At 37.4% G+C, this 14,699-nt stretch overlaps 4 protein-coding genes across 6 annotated transcripts in view; 1 reads left to right on the forward strand and 3 right to left on the reverse strand.

Annotated features, from left to right (window-relative positions):
* Positions 1–3,127, forward strand: part of LOC107047780 (cold shock domain-containing protein E1) — a 7,739-nt gene extending 4,612 nt beyond the window's left edge. The window contains exons 6-9 of the mRNA XM_015270615.1: positions 43–282; positions 409–614; positions 1,120–1,704; positions 2,070–3,127. Coding sequence (XP_015126101.1) covers positions 43–282; positions 409–614; positions 1,120–1,704; positions 2,070–2,241 — 1,203 coding nt within the window. The 3' untranslated portion in view covers positions 2,242–3,127. The remainder of the gene's footprint in view (positions 1–42; positions 283–408; positions 615–1,119; positions 1,705–2,069) is intronic.
* Positions 3,128–3,760: 633 nt separating this feature from the next.
* Positions 3,761–6,918, reverse strand: LOC107047790 (multiple epidermal growth factor-like domains protein 10). Its single transcript, XM_015270627.1, has 4 exons — positions 6,654–6,918; positions 4,830–4,967; positions 4,605–4,736; positions 3,761–3,980 (listed from the first exon to the last, which is right to left on the reverse strand). The coding sequence occupies exons 1-4, from the start codon at positions 6,697–6,699 to the stop codon at positions 3,916–3,918; spliced, it is 381 nt and encodes a 126-aa protein (XP_015126113.1). The 5' UTR covers positions 6,700–6,918; the 3' UTR covers positions 3,761–3,915.
* Positions 6,919–7,804: 886 nt separating this feature from the next.
* Positions 7,805–10,764, reverse strand: LOC107047403 (suppressor APC domain-containing protein 2). 2 transcript variants are annotated; one of them, XM_015270173.1, is made up of 5 exons: positions 9,617–10,764; positions 8,888–9,034; positions 8,604–8,816; positions 8,112–8,254; positions 7,805–8,044 (listed from the first exon to the last, which is right to left on the reverse strand). In XM_015270173.1, the coding sequence occupies exons 1-5, from the start codon at positions 10,547–10,549 to the stop codon at positions 8,038–8,040; spliced, it is 1,443 nt and encodes a 480-aa protein (XP_015125659.1). In that variant the 5' UTR covers positions 10,550–10,764; the 3' UTR covers positions 7,805–8,037. The 2 variants fall into 2 exon arrangements, with proteins under 2 accessions (XP_015125659.1, XP_015125663.1); XM_015270177.1 differs by having other exon boundaries at positions 8,107–8,254.
* A 777-nt stretch (positions 10,765–11,541) lies between these two features.
* Positions 11,542–13,391, reverse strand: LOC107047424. Of its 2 annotated transcripts, none has more exons than XM_015270196.2 (2): positions 12,891–13,391; positions 11,542–12,160 (listed from the first exon to the last, which is right to left on the reverse strand). In XM_015270196.2, exons 1-2 carry the CDS (start codon positions 13,040–13,042, stop codon positions 11,875–11,877), a joined length of 438 nt encoding a protein of 145 aa, XP_015125682.1. In that variant the 5' UTR covers positions 13,043–13,391; the 3' UTR covers positions 11,542–11,874. The 2 variants fall into 2 exon arrangements, with proteins under 2 accessions (XP_015125682.1, XP_015125685.1); XM_015270199.1 differs by lacking the exon at positions 12,891–13,391 and adding an exon at positions 12,237–12,454.
* Between the last annotated feature and the right edge of the window lie 1,308 nt (positions 13,392–14,699).

Below are 14,699 nucleotides of genomic sequence, written 5' to 3' on the forward strand. Positions count from 1 at the left end.
TTGTGGGTTTGTGTGCAATGTTTTATAATTTATCCCTTGCAGGATCCACCGACATTCTTCGGCAATATGCGTCACAGTGCCATCAGGCTCAAACACTTGCCAGCCGGCACTGTTCAGTTTGAAACTGTTACTGAGAGTGATGTACTTGGAAATGTTATTCAGGATGTTAATGGCATCGAGCCGGGGTTAATTGGGTACACGGGTAAAGATGGGACTCAAAAAAGCATTATTTTCTTTGCCAAGGATTGTGATCCGAAGAGTGTTCCAAAATTGAATGAAAAGGTATGAACAGATACTTTGGATTTTTTTTTGGAAAATAGCTTTGGATTGAATATTTTTCGTGAACCAAAAGAAATATTAACAATTTCGAAAACAAAGTATTCATTCACCTTTTTTATGCAACAATAGGTTAAATTCGGCATCTGCCAAGTGAAGAGGAATAAGGAACTAGTGGCAGTTGATATATCACTGCTGAATCCACCGGTTGAAAAAACACAGAATGGAAATGACAAACCGGTTGGTCAAATTTGTCAAGGTTTTATTGCAGCTCTCAAGGATGGTTTTGGATTTATTGAGACTGTTAATCATGAAAAAGAAATATTTTTTCACTTTAGGTAAGTCGAGAGGTGATAAAACAATATACATTTGAATGGTTTAAAGCTTCACTTTTTTCAACAATTCAATTTTTTAAGAAAGATTGTGACGTCCTACACACCTGACATTTAAGTTTTTGTGGATACTAAAATCCAAAAAATGAAAATTTCTATGAATTCCTGATTCATTTCTATTACAATTCTATAACTTAGTCGTGTGATTTTCAGAGAGATATTTGAACCAAAAGAATAATACATTTAGCTATTTCTGTAACTATTCTTGGAAATGACATTCTCACATCTTTTCCACTGAAAATTCATGCCGGAAAATTCTTAAAAATAAAAACCCAAAAGAATAAGTTGAATAGAAAATCCACATTTATTGATTTTCATAAATAAAAAAAAATCTATTCCACAATGGACAACAACTCTGCATAATTTTCATAGAATTCCAGCAACAATTACATAGATTTTTTCCATTGAATGTTTCACCTCAAATAATAAAAATTAATTTCACTCGTTCCAGCACATTTGATGGTGATGCAGGCAACTTAGAGCTTGGATCTGAAATTGAGTGTACAGTGAACACAGGAAATGGTCGTGGTACAGGTGGATGTATAGCAGCTGAATCAGTGCGTGTTGTTGCACGTGGTACAATACCACGTGCTGCTGTTGTCAGTGAAGTGCTCGATGGTACTGTTGTGAGACCCTTGCGCAGTGCCAATCCCGATCAGCAGGAATACGCTGGTTTAATTAAATTATTGTCGACAAATGACGACGACAACACACCCGAATATGAATTTGGAATAATGGGACTATTGAATAAACGTGAATTGCTGCAGATCAATGATCCTGTGCAGTTTCAAATTGATTCTGAGGGCCATGCTTGTAATATCGTTGCTGTTAGAAAAAAGAGAATTGCAACTGTTGACGCTGTTAAGGGAGCATTTGGATTTCTCGCTTATGAGGTTGACGAGGGAAAAAAACTTTTCTTTCATATGACTGAGGTTAAGGATAATGCAACACTGCAGCCTGGTGATCAAGTGGAATTCGTACTCGTTACTAATCAGAGGAATGGAAAGTCATCGGCTTGCAATGTTACACGACTGAGGTATGTTTTATATTTTTTTATCACAATAAATAAAGTGTTTAATGGGAATTTGACCGTCCTCCATTTTATCCCCGTCGAATTAAAACCAAAGATAGGGAATGAATTAGTTACTTGAGATTAATCACTTGATCAATGGCTTCATCCAGGTAATTTCTGCTTCACTAAAGTGAAATAATATCTCTTTAACGACCAACACCAAGATAAACTAGATGAGTATCCAAAATTCCCCTGGAATTTTTTGAGAAATCGATTTGAAGGGGATTATTCACGTTTTGCAAATATTATGGGGTGCATCGTCCAGTACTTAATATTATTGATCTGAGGATATGAATGGCTTTTGTATTAATAATTCTCTTCATTTTTAGTGGAGAATCAGTACAACAACGACCTGAGCGCCTGATAAGCCGACTCCGGACAGTCTCATTAGAAGACGCGGGCCCAAAGTTAACAGTCATCAGACAGCCCAAAGGACCGGATGGCACACGTGGCTTCACCCAAGAACGCTCACAACGTGTTGCCGGATTTATCGAAGAGTAGAAGAGACAAGACTCAGCATCAATGATAGAATTGCATACAAATTTACCCCATCCATCGTTGAAGTAATTATTATTTTTTAGTCCACGCACGTTGATGCCGATATTACTATTATGTAAGGCATTGCGAAAAAAAAACACGTAAAAATTTGCCAAATTGAGACTTATTCTTTAAAAAAGAAAAATACAAATCGTACGAGAAGGAAAACATTTGAGAGGACATAAACTAATGGCGAATTTGGTTATTAATATTTGTAAACGGAAACAACGAGCCATACTTTAACAAATCCGCGAGGACGGCACACATTTACATCATGATGGAGAATAACATGTAATTTATTTAGAAAGAACGAGCGTTCCTTCATCAGGCGTCTCATTTTATCAATTATCGTCGCCTTCCATCGAATTTTCTTTTCTCATTAATTAATTATGTAATTATTATCGATTGATTAACATGTATCCATCCATTTATTTCTCTTTCTTTCGTTAATTTCATAATGGTATTTTTTATTAGCGGGAAAAATTATGTAAATTAAGTTAATTTAAAAATGAAAAAAAACAACAAAAAGAAAAAGAAAATGTGTAAGAAACAAATAATGAACAAAACCCCAGGAGAAAAAATTCAACATTGCCTGATTGAAAATTCGAATTATGTTGATTTTCAATGTTTACGAGAAAATATGTACATGAAAGACAGATCATTCTACTGTTATCCGAGCAAGTGTGGGTGAATGTGTGCGTGAATGTACGTGTGAATGGGAAAGAATAACGAGAGAAAACGAATTACAAGAGAAGTAAAAACAAAAATATTCCCGTAAATTTTCAGCGTGACGCCGGGGAGTGAAGAACAAATGTAAACAATACGTATCACAAATAAATTTCAAACTAAATGCGTGTATTGTACCGCATTGTCTGTTTATCGATGAAAGAAAATTCGAAAATGTAAAACGAAAAAAAATGATTGAATTAAAAAATTTAAAAAAGCAATGAAGAACGGATGCAAGAACTGGCCACCAGTTTGTTCTAGATAATATATTATATATGAATATATAAATACGTTGTTAAGTTCCTCATGCAGTCACGTGTTAAAGAAAACAAACGAGTGAATCAAATTAGTATAATGAATTCAAGTTGAAAGCCAGAGGAAAATATAATAGCGGGAGAGGAGGAGTGATACTCGAGGGAAATACAATGGAAAAATGGTGATGGCAATTTTCTGATATGTTTGTCGTTCACGTTTTTGGTATGGAAAACAATGGAAACAATAATGAAACGACGGAGGTAAGCATGGCATTAATTGTAATAGTGTGATAGTGAGGGGAGGACATAATCACACTTGATGAATTGGAGCGTTCACGGATATCAAGTGTGCTTGCATCGGAGCCCATTCGATGAAACCATAACAAGGAGAGAAACCAAAAAAGAAAAAACAAAACGCTGTAAAATTATTGATGAATAAACCTTGCAAGCAATAACAAAATCTCTTCACCATCTCCTTTAGAACTTATTGGCTTTCAGCTTCGTGATCGGGTAATTTCATCTATCATTTATTGTTTTATGTACAGAGTATCATTGGGGAAACAGAATGCTATTCTTTCTGGTGATAACGAAGTAAGTGGAACGGAGAGAAAAAAACACATGCATCGTAGTTTTGTTTGGGGAGACAATTTTATAGAATTTAGATAACGACGCACTCGTATGGGAATGGTCCACGGAATTTCAGACTGTTTGGCCCGGGGCACGCTGGAAATAGAAATGGTAGATTTTTTAGTTGGAGATTACGAGAGAAACTGGTACAAAATTCTGGAGCATTTAATAGGGGATTTTATTGGAAATTCAGTTTTTTCCGATTTTTATGATGAAATATTTTCTTTCATGAGAAAGTGAAAAAAGATGAAGTTTTGGAATTAAAAAAAAATTTAAGTAACAACTGCGTGCGAATTTTCAATGTTACGAATTGAAATTCAATTTAATCTTGACAATTCAAGAAAATTGAGTTTTTCACGTTAAAGAATCATTGAAATATGAGTTTTCGATTTTTTAAAAATGTTTTTTTTTATCATGATGTTGAATTGAATTGAATTTTCAACAGATTGGAAATTTAGAGCAATAATTACTCGAATTATCAAATTTTCAATAATTTCCATTTCGAGAAAAATCAACTGATTGATTAAGAGAGCATTTCATTTAAATTAACAGTGGTTAAAAAATTCAATATTCTTATTAAATGAATCTCACCCGAATAATTTGAATGAAAAACTGAAACGTATGAATATCTCCGAATGAAAATCGCGCAAAAAACGTATATGATTCCAACAAAATATCCCATCTCATTCCCCAGAATTGCAATAGAAAATGAATGATTACGTCTATCACAGCGTGCGCCGTAATATCCAGTGCCCTCGCATTGACACTTGTATCCAGGCTCTTGTGAAATCTGAAGACACGAGCCGTCATGAAGACACGGCCGCTGACGACTGCAAATATCGTGGCGTCGACCTAGAGGTGAAGAATAAAAACAAGAGAAGAAGATCAATCTCGCTCCTCAAATCCTCCCTATCGATCGTGTCAAGATCAATTCGAAATTATTACCTTTCAGAGCCATTTTACAGGACTCATTCGAGTCATATCTGTACTCCGCTCTGCACCCGTACCCGCAACTACACTGATTATTGAAAATCCGACAGCCGTGTCTCATTTGATCGAGATCGCACGCATCCCCGAGAATTCCTGATTAAAATTCAATACCGATTAAAGCGATCAACGTATCACCTTATTTATCACCACCCAGGGGGTGATTGCATACCAGGAATCACCGGATGCACTCAACGGCAACAACTTCCCACTCATTGCGCATATAGCATGTACCAGATAAGATTTTGGTAATGTGTCACAATACATGAACCCAAATTAATTTCAATAATTTATAGTAGAAACAATAATATAAATTCAAGGAGAGTCGCTCTCCAATACAGAGGTCTAGTACCTCAGGAATGAGTTGCGGGCGAGGATTTATTGAATTTATATACACAGGTCAGATTTTATTCAGTCGTGTTATAGTCGTGTTGGGATGAATGGCATGTGGTAATTTGGTTTTGCTTCAGGACTGGAAATTATTTAACATCTTTCTGACGATAAAATCCATAGATGCAGAAGTGATTAATTCTGTCATCTTAAACGCGGATTTTAATTGCGCATATGGCATGCATCAGATAAGATTTTGGTAATGTTTGACAATACATGACTCCAAATTAATTTCATTAATTTATACATCAAACTCAATGGCTTATCAGTACAAACAGTAATATAAATTTAAAAAGAGTCGCTCTCCAATACAGAGGTCTAGTACCTCAGGAATGAGTTGCGGGCGAGGATTTATTGAATTTAAACACACAGGTCAGATTTTATTTAGTCGTGTTATAGTGTTGGGATGAATTGCATGTGGTAATTTGGTTTTGCTTCAGGACTGGAAATTATTTAACATCTTTCTGACGATAAAATCCATAGATGCAGAAGTGATTAATTCTGTCATCTTAAATATGGATTTTAAATGATTGATTACGACATCTATAAGTGTAATGGTTATGTGAGTATATATCCTCAGAGAATCACATTCAAATAGCAAATAATGCACAGCTATTCAGGCACAAGTAATAGGTGATATTTTGCTGGTGAATGGACAGCGGAGGGAATGGTTCGTCAGAAAAGCTTAAGGGGTAACAGAATGCCGCTAATTTTCAAAATTTTTGAACAAATTTCCTGCTGAAAGTGCTCAATATTTTTATAAATCAAAGAACATTAATCTCCAGGAAGCGATGATAAAGATCATTGTGCTTTGAGTTCAAAAAATATTGATGACTTTGAACAGGAAATTTGTTTGAAAATTTCGAGGAAACCGTGGCCTTCTGTTACCCCTTAATCACGCTGTCTTAGGGTTGTTGGTGTTGTTTAGGTTCTCGACGTGACTCCTGGGTTAAAAGCGAAGAGCGGTTGCTTTCACAAATTAGCAATTTTGTGTTGTGGAGGAGAGAAATTAATTCATCTTAACCCAGACCAATCTTCCGGCCAATTTTGGGTTCTTTCACTTTATATAATTCCATAATAATCTATATGTCAACAATAATTAAGAAAAATTACCAGAAATTTTGAATTTTTCGATTAAACAAATGGAGGGGGGTATTCTATCACATTACCTATATTTTTTTATGTTCACTCACAGCGAGAGTACTTTACTCAACATCTAGAGCACGCTAACTCAATTTGTTATTTTAACCATCGTGGGAAGCTTGTCCACCGTGTCAATCTCGTTAACAACGTGAAGAAATACTTCACGCCGCTGGGCATTGAAGCATGCACATCTCCCCGAGGGAGAAATTTAAACCTCCATAGGAAGAAATTCAAAAAAAGAGAACATACCCATTGCGATGACGATGATAACAAAATAAAGCGCGATCTTTCCCATGATTATAGCCTTTTCCTCTCGAAAATTTGAAATTTCGAAATTCAGTTTTCCCTCCGGCAAACGGTGGATCGCACTCCCAGAAATGCCCGCGTGCACTTGAAAATATTCCGAAGGGACTTGAACGGATATTCACGACACTATTTCAGTGACTATGAGGGACTGAATGAGCGAATGAAGACGCGCGTGGGGTAGCTTGTATGTTAAAAGAGTGCGCGTGTCAGCTGGTGACGGACTAAAATACAAAAGAAACCTCTGTGGCCTGGGATTCGTGCATGTGCGCGGGGCCTCCAAAGCCATTGCACTTGCGACTCCGCCTCTTTTTTTTCTCATCGCTCTTTCTTCCTGTCGTGGGCTTTAAAATCAACTCCAGACTGTTTTATTTCATGCTTTTTTGTGTCTGGAGTGATCCGGGAAATTTGATTTTATTTTTTTAACATTTCTTCAAGAGAAGCGGGATGGAAAGGGAGGGGGGGGGGGCATTATAAATTCTAAATTTGAGAGCACGAAAACATCGTGAAACGGTTCGTGAGCGCGTTGGGACGGAGAGGAAGTTGGATCTTATCAGAGTTGAACTGGTCACAGCAGATATGAGGGAAGAGGGTATATCTATGGGCTCATACATCTCTAACGTTTTTCTCCTCTGAATGATAATGAAAAATACAAAGTAATGGAGCCAACGGCATGGGCAGTTGATAACAGCTAGCGAAACACGAGCGGTGATAATGTTTCGAATACGAAAAGAAAATATAGGGAAAACTAGCGAATTTGCTGGCAAATTCTATTAGTTTGTGGTCGTTTTTAGTGAGGAATTCCGCGTTTTTGATAGAGAATGTCCAGTCGAAACGATTTTTAAGACGAGTTACTAGAATTTTATCTCTTCGTCCTTTTTTAATGAGACGGCTTGTGTAGGAATTCATCGACATCAATTTTCTAAGTTTTTTTCATGAATTTTTCAGGGGAGGAGTTTCAGTAGAAAATATCTTAATTGAGTAAGTTGTCTAGGAAAATCGTATTCTCTTGATTTTTTCTATAAAATATTTTATATTGAAAAACAACAGAATATTGTTGCCAATTCGCTAGGCGAATGGAAAAATGTGCCAGATAATTTCCATTGACATAATCTCTTTATTTTATACTCTTTCTATAAGTTCAATAATTTATAATCAACGAAAATAGTAGAAAATTGTTTTAGTTACAGTATTCATGATTCATTGGACGGATTATAAAGGTCGCAGAGCACTTAAAATAACTGATTTTACCCTGTGTCCTAGCAGTCGATGCCTTAATTGGAATGTAAATTTTTCGGGAACAGTCTCGATGGAAGATTTTTAACGCTTTTTAGATTCTGAAAATACTTATATTATTACTTGGGTCGCTGAGAGGGGGATAATGTGGGTAAATAAGTACCTTACATGAATGTCTGATCGTGCTGCTCATGGATCATTGTAGATCGACGAGATTGGATCATTCCTGCTTGACGACTGTACAACTCCCGCATTAAATTCTCCTTCTCCTGCTCGAGGAGAACTATTTTGTGTCCCTTCTTGCTCACTTCCTATAATAAGTCGTTATTGGTTCTATTATTAGGATTGATTGAGGATTCAAGAATTGCGAGAAATTGATTTTTTGAAAGTGAAATGACAGTTGCATTCAAATTCTCAATATTACGAATTCGGATTCAATTCAAAATCCAATTGTTCGTGGAATTTCTTATTCAAAATTGATTTCAAAGTAAATAAACTGAAAATTATTAATAGCAAGTGAATAAGTAAATAGGTAAATTCTCCTCCTACTCGAGAACTATTTTCTGTTCCCTCTTGCTCACTTTCTATAACAAGTAGTTATCAGTTCTATTATTAATACTGATTAAGGATTAAAAATTGAGAGAAATGGGGGTGAATTACTTCGGTTAATCTACGATTCTGCTGCTTCAACCGTGCCATCATATCTTGACTCAATTGAGCTGAACTGGGGGTACTCAAGAACGCGAGATTCATGTGCATTGGCAATCCACCTCGTTCCCAGCTAGTTATCAGGGCTGCCAAGTGGCGATTCACTTCTAAAACTCTAGCTCTCTGAAGCTCCAAACGCTCTTGTTGGGCTTCGGTCCATTGTTCCTGTTGAAAATAATAATTAGTTTAATGCACGAATATTATTCCAGCGAATAGAAGTGAATGTTGAGAGGTACCACGTGGGAGCCCATATTCCCGAGATGTCTGATCTTCTCCTGAGTCACTGAAATCTGCTTCAAATACCACTCCCTCGCTTTGTCAACTGCTGCGAGGCCTTGAAGCAATACATCTCGCTCTTGTTCGATTTGTTTCATTCTTTTTACCTGAAATTTTGCAGACATTCAGTGGGCAATTATTATTTAAAGTATTTGAATGTCAAAGGGATCAGATTGTTGATCAATTTCACTTTAAGAACAGTTTTTGAAATAGATTTTTAAATGGAAAAACCTAATCATTCCGAATTTTATAAGGATACCATTGAAGTTTCATTAGAATGATGGGAATTTGCTACGCATTTTTCAATAATTCATTTCATTAAAAAACTGAGCAAATCGATTTTTTTTACAACTTAATTTGTTGAGATTTTTCGTTATTTTTCTAGGGTATGAAGATTTTTATTGCATTTTATAATGAGAAACAAAAAAACCGAAAGAGCTTCGAAATTCCTTTCTTAATGACTTTTATGGATTTTTAATAGAAACATATCGAAAAGTCAGAATCTACTGCCTTCTATCAGTAAAAAAATATCTATAGAATGTTTCCATAAGTGTCTGACTTGACGATGGAAACAATCCAAACATATTCCTGTGATATTTTTCACATAATATTCCAGTGGAGCTGTCTTTTCCCATTTCTCTCCCCTCAAACCGAAAAACCAAAAATTGCCGATAAAAATCACTCATTACCAAATTATAATCAATTCCATTCTGCAGTGTATGTCTCCTGGGCTCCCTCCTGCGCACCGTATTCTTCTTCAAGGGAATGCCAATCTCATTATTGTGCATCTCCCCAGCCTTTCCATCCCCCAGAATTCTCTGAGGTCTCAACGAGCTCAAACTCCTAGAATCTACCCCATAACTACTACCATTTGGCACCATTTGTCTAGATTTATCAATGCACTTGTCCCCGTCACTCATCATGAGTCCCATTTGCCAATTCTGAAGAGCAGTTCTTATCTCTGATTTATCGAAATTGGCAGCCCCTGTTCTGGGGGGTTTTGGTGGGCCAAGTGGCTTGATGACTTTCAACTCCTGATTGCTCCTACCCTCGATATTATCTAATGGCATTGGATTACCATTCCCTGGATTATCGTTGTTATTGGCTCCATAGTGATGGTGATGGCTGTGATAGTGGTGATATGAATTATTCACTGTGTCTTTTTTTCCTGGAATTAGTTGAGGCATGCTGAGGGTTCTCTGCTGAGAAATGGCATTGGCGTTGTTGGGTCGTATGGCAGCTGTGTTTGGAGATGTCCAAGGGGTTTTACCCTGTCCATCACCAGTGAGAAATGGTGCTGATGGGGGTCTAGTCGGCTGTCCACTGTCACGATTAATGTGACTCTCCTTCGTATCAGTTTCGCTTTTAATTTGAAGCAGACACATCTTGAGACCAGCGCAAAATCTGTCGAAGGACAAGAGCCCATTGGGTGGTGTTATTTTTTTCAAACTCTCAAGGACACCCTTCGGCAGACCCTGGGTACCATCGTCCTGCCAACGCTCCTCTATGTCCGAGTATTTGACGTAACCAGAATTTTGATCATCCATTATTCGGAATAGAGTCCTCATTGCTGATAAAAAACTCTTCGGCAGATCATCCGTGGAGGACGGTATTTGTGCCATGTTTGTGGTGTTTATGGTAATTTATGGAGTACTGGTTACGGTTTTGTTAGTAGTCACGATGATAATGGTGTTGTGATCATTGCGGAGGGCTGTGGGCCGTGTTAACGGGTACGTGACAGCTGCTACATGCGCTGAATGATAAGTAATCGACGGGTAATGGATCAATTGTTGTCCACCAGTACCACCCTCACCACACTGACAAGTGACATTCTTGCGTTTAGTGATGCGGGGACTGACGGCGGGTTTTCAGGGGACGACTGTCGGCGACGTGGGCGGACACACTAGGCGAAGGCGAGTGGAGGGACTTTTTGAATGTATGTGGGTTTGAGGAATGTATTTTTGGATTTTTTCAATGTTTTTTTTTGCTCAAAATGACATCACGGCTGGAGAAATTTGATAGAATAACTAGAGTAGGGGAGGGTGGGGTAAAACGGACACTTTAGACTTTTTTAAAATTATTCATAACTCAGAAACAAATTGATCAATTGACCTCAGTTTAGGCTCGTCGCAAAGGGAAAGAATTGTTCTTTATATTGAAAAAAAAATTTATCAACATTTCAACCCCTCATTAACATTTCAAAAAAGTCAAGTGCCCGTTTTACCCCAACCTCCCCTATTCGACAATTCGATTGGCTTTTTATCGATTTTTTCTTCATTCGTTATTGAAAATCGAGCAAGTTTGAGGTGGAAATTCTTGCTGAATATTTGATCAAGAATAATCAACACACGTTGATTTTTCAATATAATTTTCAAAATAATAGTTTCTCACAAGAAAAAAAATTGCAAATGGTTTTTCAGAGGAATTCCAAATACTCAGAGAAGTTTAAAAAATCCTAGCAGTTATTAGAATAGTGGATGACGGAGATTTTAATATTTCCGGCACAACACTCATTATTTGAGTAAAATTCGAACTAAATCGTGTATTAATAACGGACATTAGTCGCACTTCCCATTAAGAAAACTAAAAATAATCGAGATTACGTTTCTGACGGATAAAATTCACTTTATTGTTCCCTAAAAAATTTCTGTCCCTAATTACACAGTAATTACGTTGCTTCCTACATTCATTTGACATTCACAAAAAAAAATCGGCGGGAGAATAGCAAATCGGCGGTTCAGTGGCGCCACTTTCCGGCCTCAGTTTGACAGCATTTTCCCCCCAACCACTGAATCTTAACCTCATTCATAAAAAATTTACGAAATCTCCATTTCTTCATGCCTCCAGTACAAATAAATAGATAAATCATTCTAAAAAAATACTTGATGTATATTTTTATAAAAGTTAGTTAATTAATTTTCCGAAGAATACAAAATAATACAGTCACTCAGACTATCACACACTCGCAGCATTGTTGAGCAAAGTATACACACTTGACACAACAGTCATTGTCCTTCTCCTCATGATAATGATCCTTAAATTTGTGATTAACACCGTTGTGGCCATTCATCGTTGGCTCCTTAGTTTGTAGTTCAATGGCGTCAGTCATGTCCTCATCCTTGGATTTACCCGAAGTCGTTGAAATCTCCAGATGCCTGGGACGCTCGCCATCGGAGATGTCGTGAACTGCTGAGATTGACTCGATAGCTGGTGAGTCCCTTGTCATGATCACACTGCAGCAAAAAAAAAAATTACAAAATGACCAAATTTAGAGGCAAAAGGTCACATTCGCGTGTTTTTTTTCACTACCATTTAGCCCTGATGAAAGGCTGAATTCTCGTCATTTCTTCGGGAGTGAGATTCGAGTAGAACGACATGATCGAAATTAAACCGTTAACTGTACGTCTTCAGAACATTATTTGATTCTATCAGAGTTAATAGGACCTAATAAACGTCAAACATTTTTTTTTCTTCTCCTTCTGCCTCAAGAGAGACTAACACAAACGGGCACGTGCGTAATACAGTACACAGAGGGGGGGGGGGGGAACAAACAGCTGCAACTGACCATCACACTTTCTGCACCCTTATTGTTGTGTTCCCCTTCCCCCTCACTGTACCTTCACGCTCTAGAGGGCATTTCCACGTACACCCACGTTACCTCGAGAAATTTATTCACTCAGTCCTGCTCCCCTCGTTCCATCAGTATCGTCTTTCACACTTGGAATGATGCGATGTGCAAGATGGAGTGAATAAAAAAATCTGTCTATTGTATCGAGGGGGGAATAAACTGCTTACTTGTACGTTCCGCGTCTCGGTAGGGGACTTTTGAGCCTCATGACTCCAACAGTAACGACGCTTTACGGGTGACTCCTGGAGATTTCCGAAAGAATGACAACGCAGCTTCATGCCTTCGGGCTAACAGCAAATATACCCAAAAACATCTGAAGTACTATAGGTTCTTACCTGCCCTCCTCCACCGGATTTCTCTCATGATGATGGTGTCTCGACTTTCGTCGATTCAAAAATATCCAATTGCGGTGTCTCCTTCCGAATGGGTGTTTTGATGAATTGAAACTGTATCCGCGACCGGACCCAAACTTTGATCTCCCGAACATCGTATGGGTGCGGATTGAATTGTTTTGTTTTTTATGAGTTATCTAGGTGAGGCAGAGGCCAACTATGTTTTATTACGGGAGTGAGGAATTGAACGTAGTATAGTTGCGAGAATTTGAGCGAGGTTCCCCCCTCGAGGCCATTCGCGGACTGCTTTTCCCCCCACGCTGAATCCCTGCACTGTACAGTGTACCACTTCTCTTGATACATTTGGCTTACGTCACTCGGGGAATTGTCACGATTTTTTTATTGACATGGGTTCATTGATGTCGGTGTTGAGCTATCGTCAAGGTCTCAGTTAATGCCGATGTCCCGGTTTCGGCAACACTCGGCGGTCTTTTCAGGGATAGACTCTGGAATTCTGATAGGCAGACGTGAAGGATCGTAATCGTGCCATTACGTACGGAGAAAACTATTTGGTGAATTTCACCAACTAGTTGGTGGAAAAATGAATTACCAACTAGTTGTTGAATTTTCACAACTAACTGACTAAAATTTAGGAAAGATTTTTCAATTTCATTCAATCAATTTTGACTACCAAACTAGATGAAATTTATGAAACGATTGAAAATTTAACAAATGGTTGTCGAATGAAATTGAAAAATCTATTTCTGAATTTTAATTAAATAGTTGTTAAATTTCACCAACTAGTTCTTGAAATTCAACAACTGGTTGGTAATTCATTTTTTCAACAACTAGTTGGTGAATTTCAACATATAATTTTAATAATTGTAATAATTTTCTCCGTGCAAACATTCAAAATTAAATGACAAAATGTTTGTATTCGAAAGTATTTGAGAGCAAGCTGAACGGGGAGAAGTTCTAATAAGAAATTAATTAATTTAATCATTCATTTGGGAAATCATAAATTTTAAATGATGAAAAAGAGTATTAATTGTCTAATTATGCCCTCATTAAAGCTGGAACATCGACAGTATACAGCTGAAGGAAATTTGAAAATTGGGTGGCGTGAGATTTTTGGGACAAGCGGAATGTAGGCGAGAAAGTTTCAGGGTTTGAGATATTTCAAGGCTGTTTACGGATTTACATATGTCGTTTAGAGACAATTTCGGCGCCTACAGAACGACGCTCCATGATTACTTGGTGTTGAATTTCTGATTGAAATGATACGAAGCAAAAATTAATGTTATATTTTTCTTTCTATGTTTATTCTCGGGTATGAAGAACCTTTTTGTGGGGAAAAATTCTGAGTAGTGTGGGCTATGATGTTTATACTTTGGTTTTTTAAGTCTAATCTAAGTTGAAAAGCAGAGTTCATAGCAGAGATGTCAGACAAGATGTGAATGTTTTTTTGGGCCCGAATGAAAGAGCGAGTCTCGAAATGGCGTGCAAATGATTCTAAGGATGATTTTTAGACTCCTAGACCCCACTGGACAATGTTGTCACAACATGTCCAGTAACAACATGTATCAACATGCAACAACAACAACAGAGCAACATGTTCAGTGTCTCTGCTATGTTGTTCATAGCAGAGATGTCAGACAAGATGTGAGTGAGAATCTACCGTGAATCCACGGTAAAATTTACCATGGAGCGTGCGAATAGACACTGCCCTAATTTTTTCTCCGCGTAGTCATTCAATTGTACACTCATACTATTTTATTAAATTTCTTTTTATTTCCCTTGATACCTTTTCTT

This window comes from Diachasma alloeum, unplaced genomic scaffold (genome assembly GCF_001412515.2).
Source record: "Diachasma alloeum isolate Michigan unplaced genomic scaffold, Dall2.0 Dall_scaffold_00183, whole genome shotgun sequence".
Taxonomy (NCBI): Eukaryota; Metazoa; Arthropoda; class Insecta; order Hymenoptera; family Braconidae; genus Diachasma; species Diachasma alloeum.

What these genes read in the sequence shown, in the direction of transcription:
- LOC107047790 (XM_015270627.1), bottom strand. Translation starts at nt 6,699, where the DNA reads ATGGGAAAGATCGCGCTTTATTTTGTTATCATCGTCATCGCAATGG. An exon ending in TATCATCGTCATCGCAATGG is followed by an intron (nt 4,968 to 6,653) that starts GTATGTTCTCTT and finishes AATTTTAATCAG; the next exon opens with GAATTCTCGGGGATGCGTGC. An exon ending in CTGTAAAATGGCTCTGAAAG is followed by an intron (nt 4,737 to 4,829) that starts GTAATAATTTCG and finishes CTTCACCTCTAG; the next exon opens with GTCGACGCCACGATATTTGC.
- LOC107047403 (XM_015270173.1), bottom strand. Translation starts at nt 10,549, where the DNA reads ATGGCACAAATACCGTCCTCCACGGATGATCTGCCGAAGAGTTTTTTA. An exon ending in ATGGAATTGATTATAATTTG is followed by an intron (nt 9,035 to 9,616) that starts GTAATGAGTGAT and finishes GCAAAATTTCAG; the next exon opens with GTAAAAAGAATGAAACAAAT. An exon ending in GGAATATGGGCTCCCACGTG is followed by an intron (nt 8,817 to 8,887) that starts GTACCTCTCAAC and finishes TATTTTCAACAG; the next exon opens with GAACAATGGACCGAAGCCCA.
- LOC107047424 (XM_015270196.2), bottom strand. Translation starts at nt 13,042, where the DNA reads ATGTTCGGGAGATCAAAGTTTGGGTCCGGTCGCGGATACAGTTTCAAT. An exon ending in AATCCGGTGGAGGAGGGCAG is followed by an intron (nt 12,161 to 12,890) that starts GTAAGAACCTAT and finishes TTTTTGCTGCAG; the next exon opens with TGTGATCATGACAAGGGACT.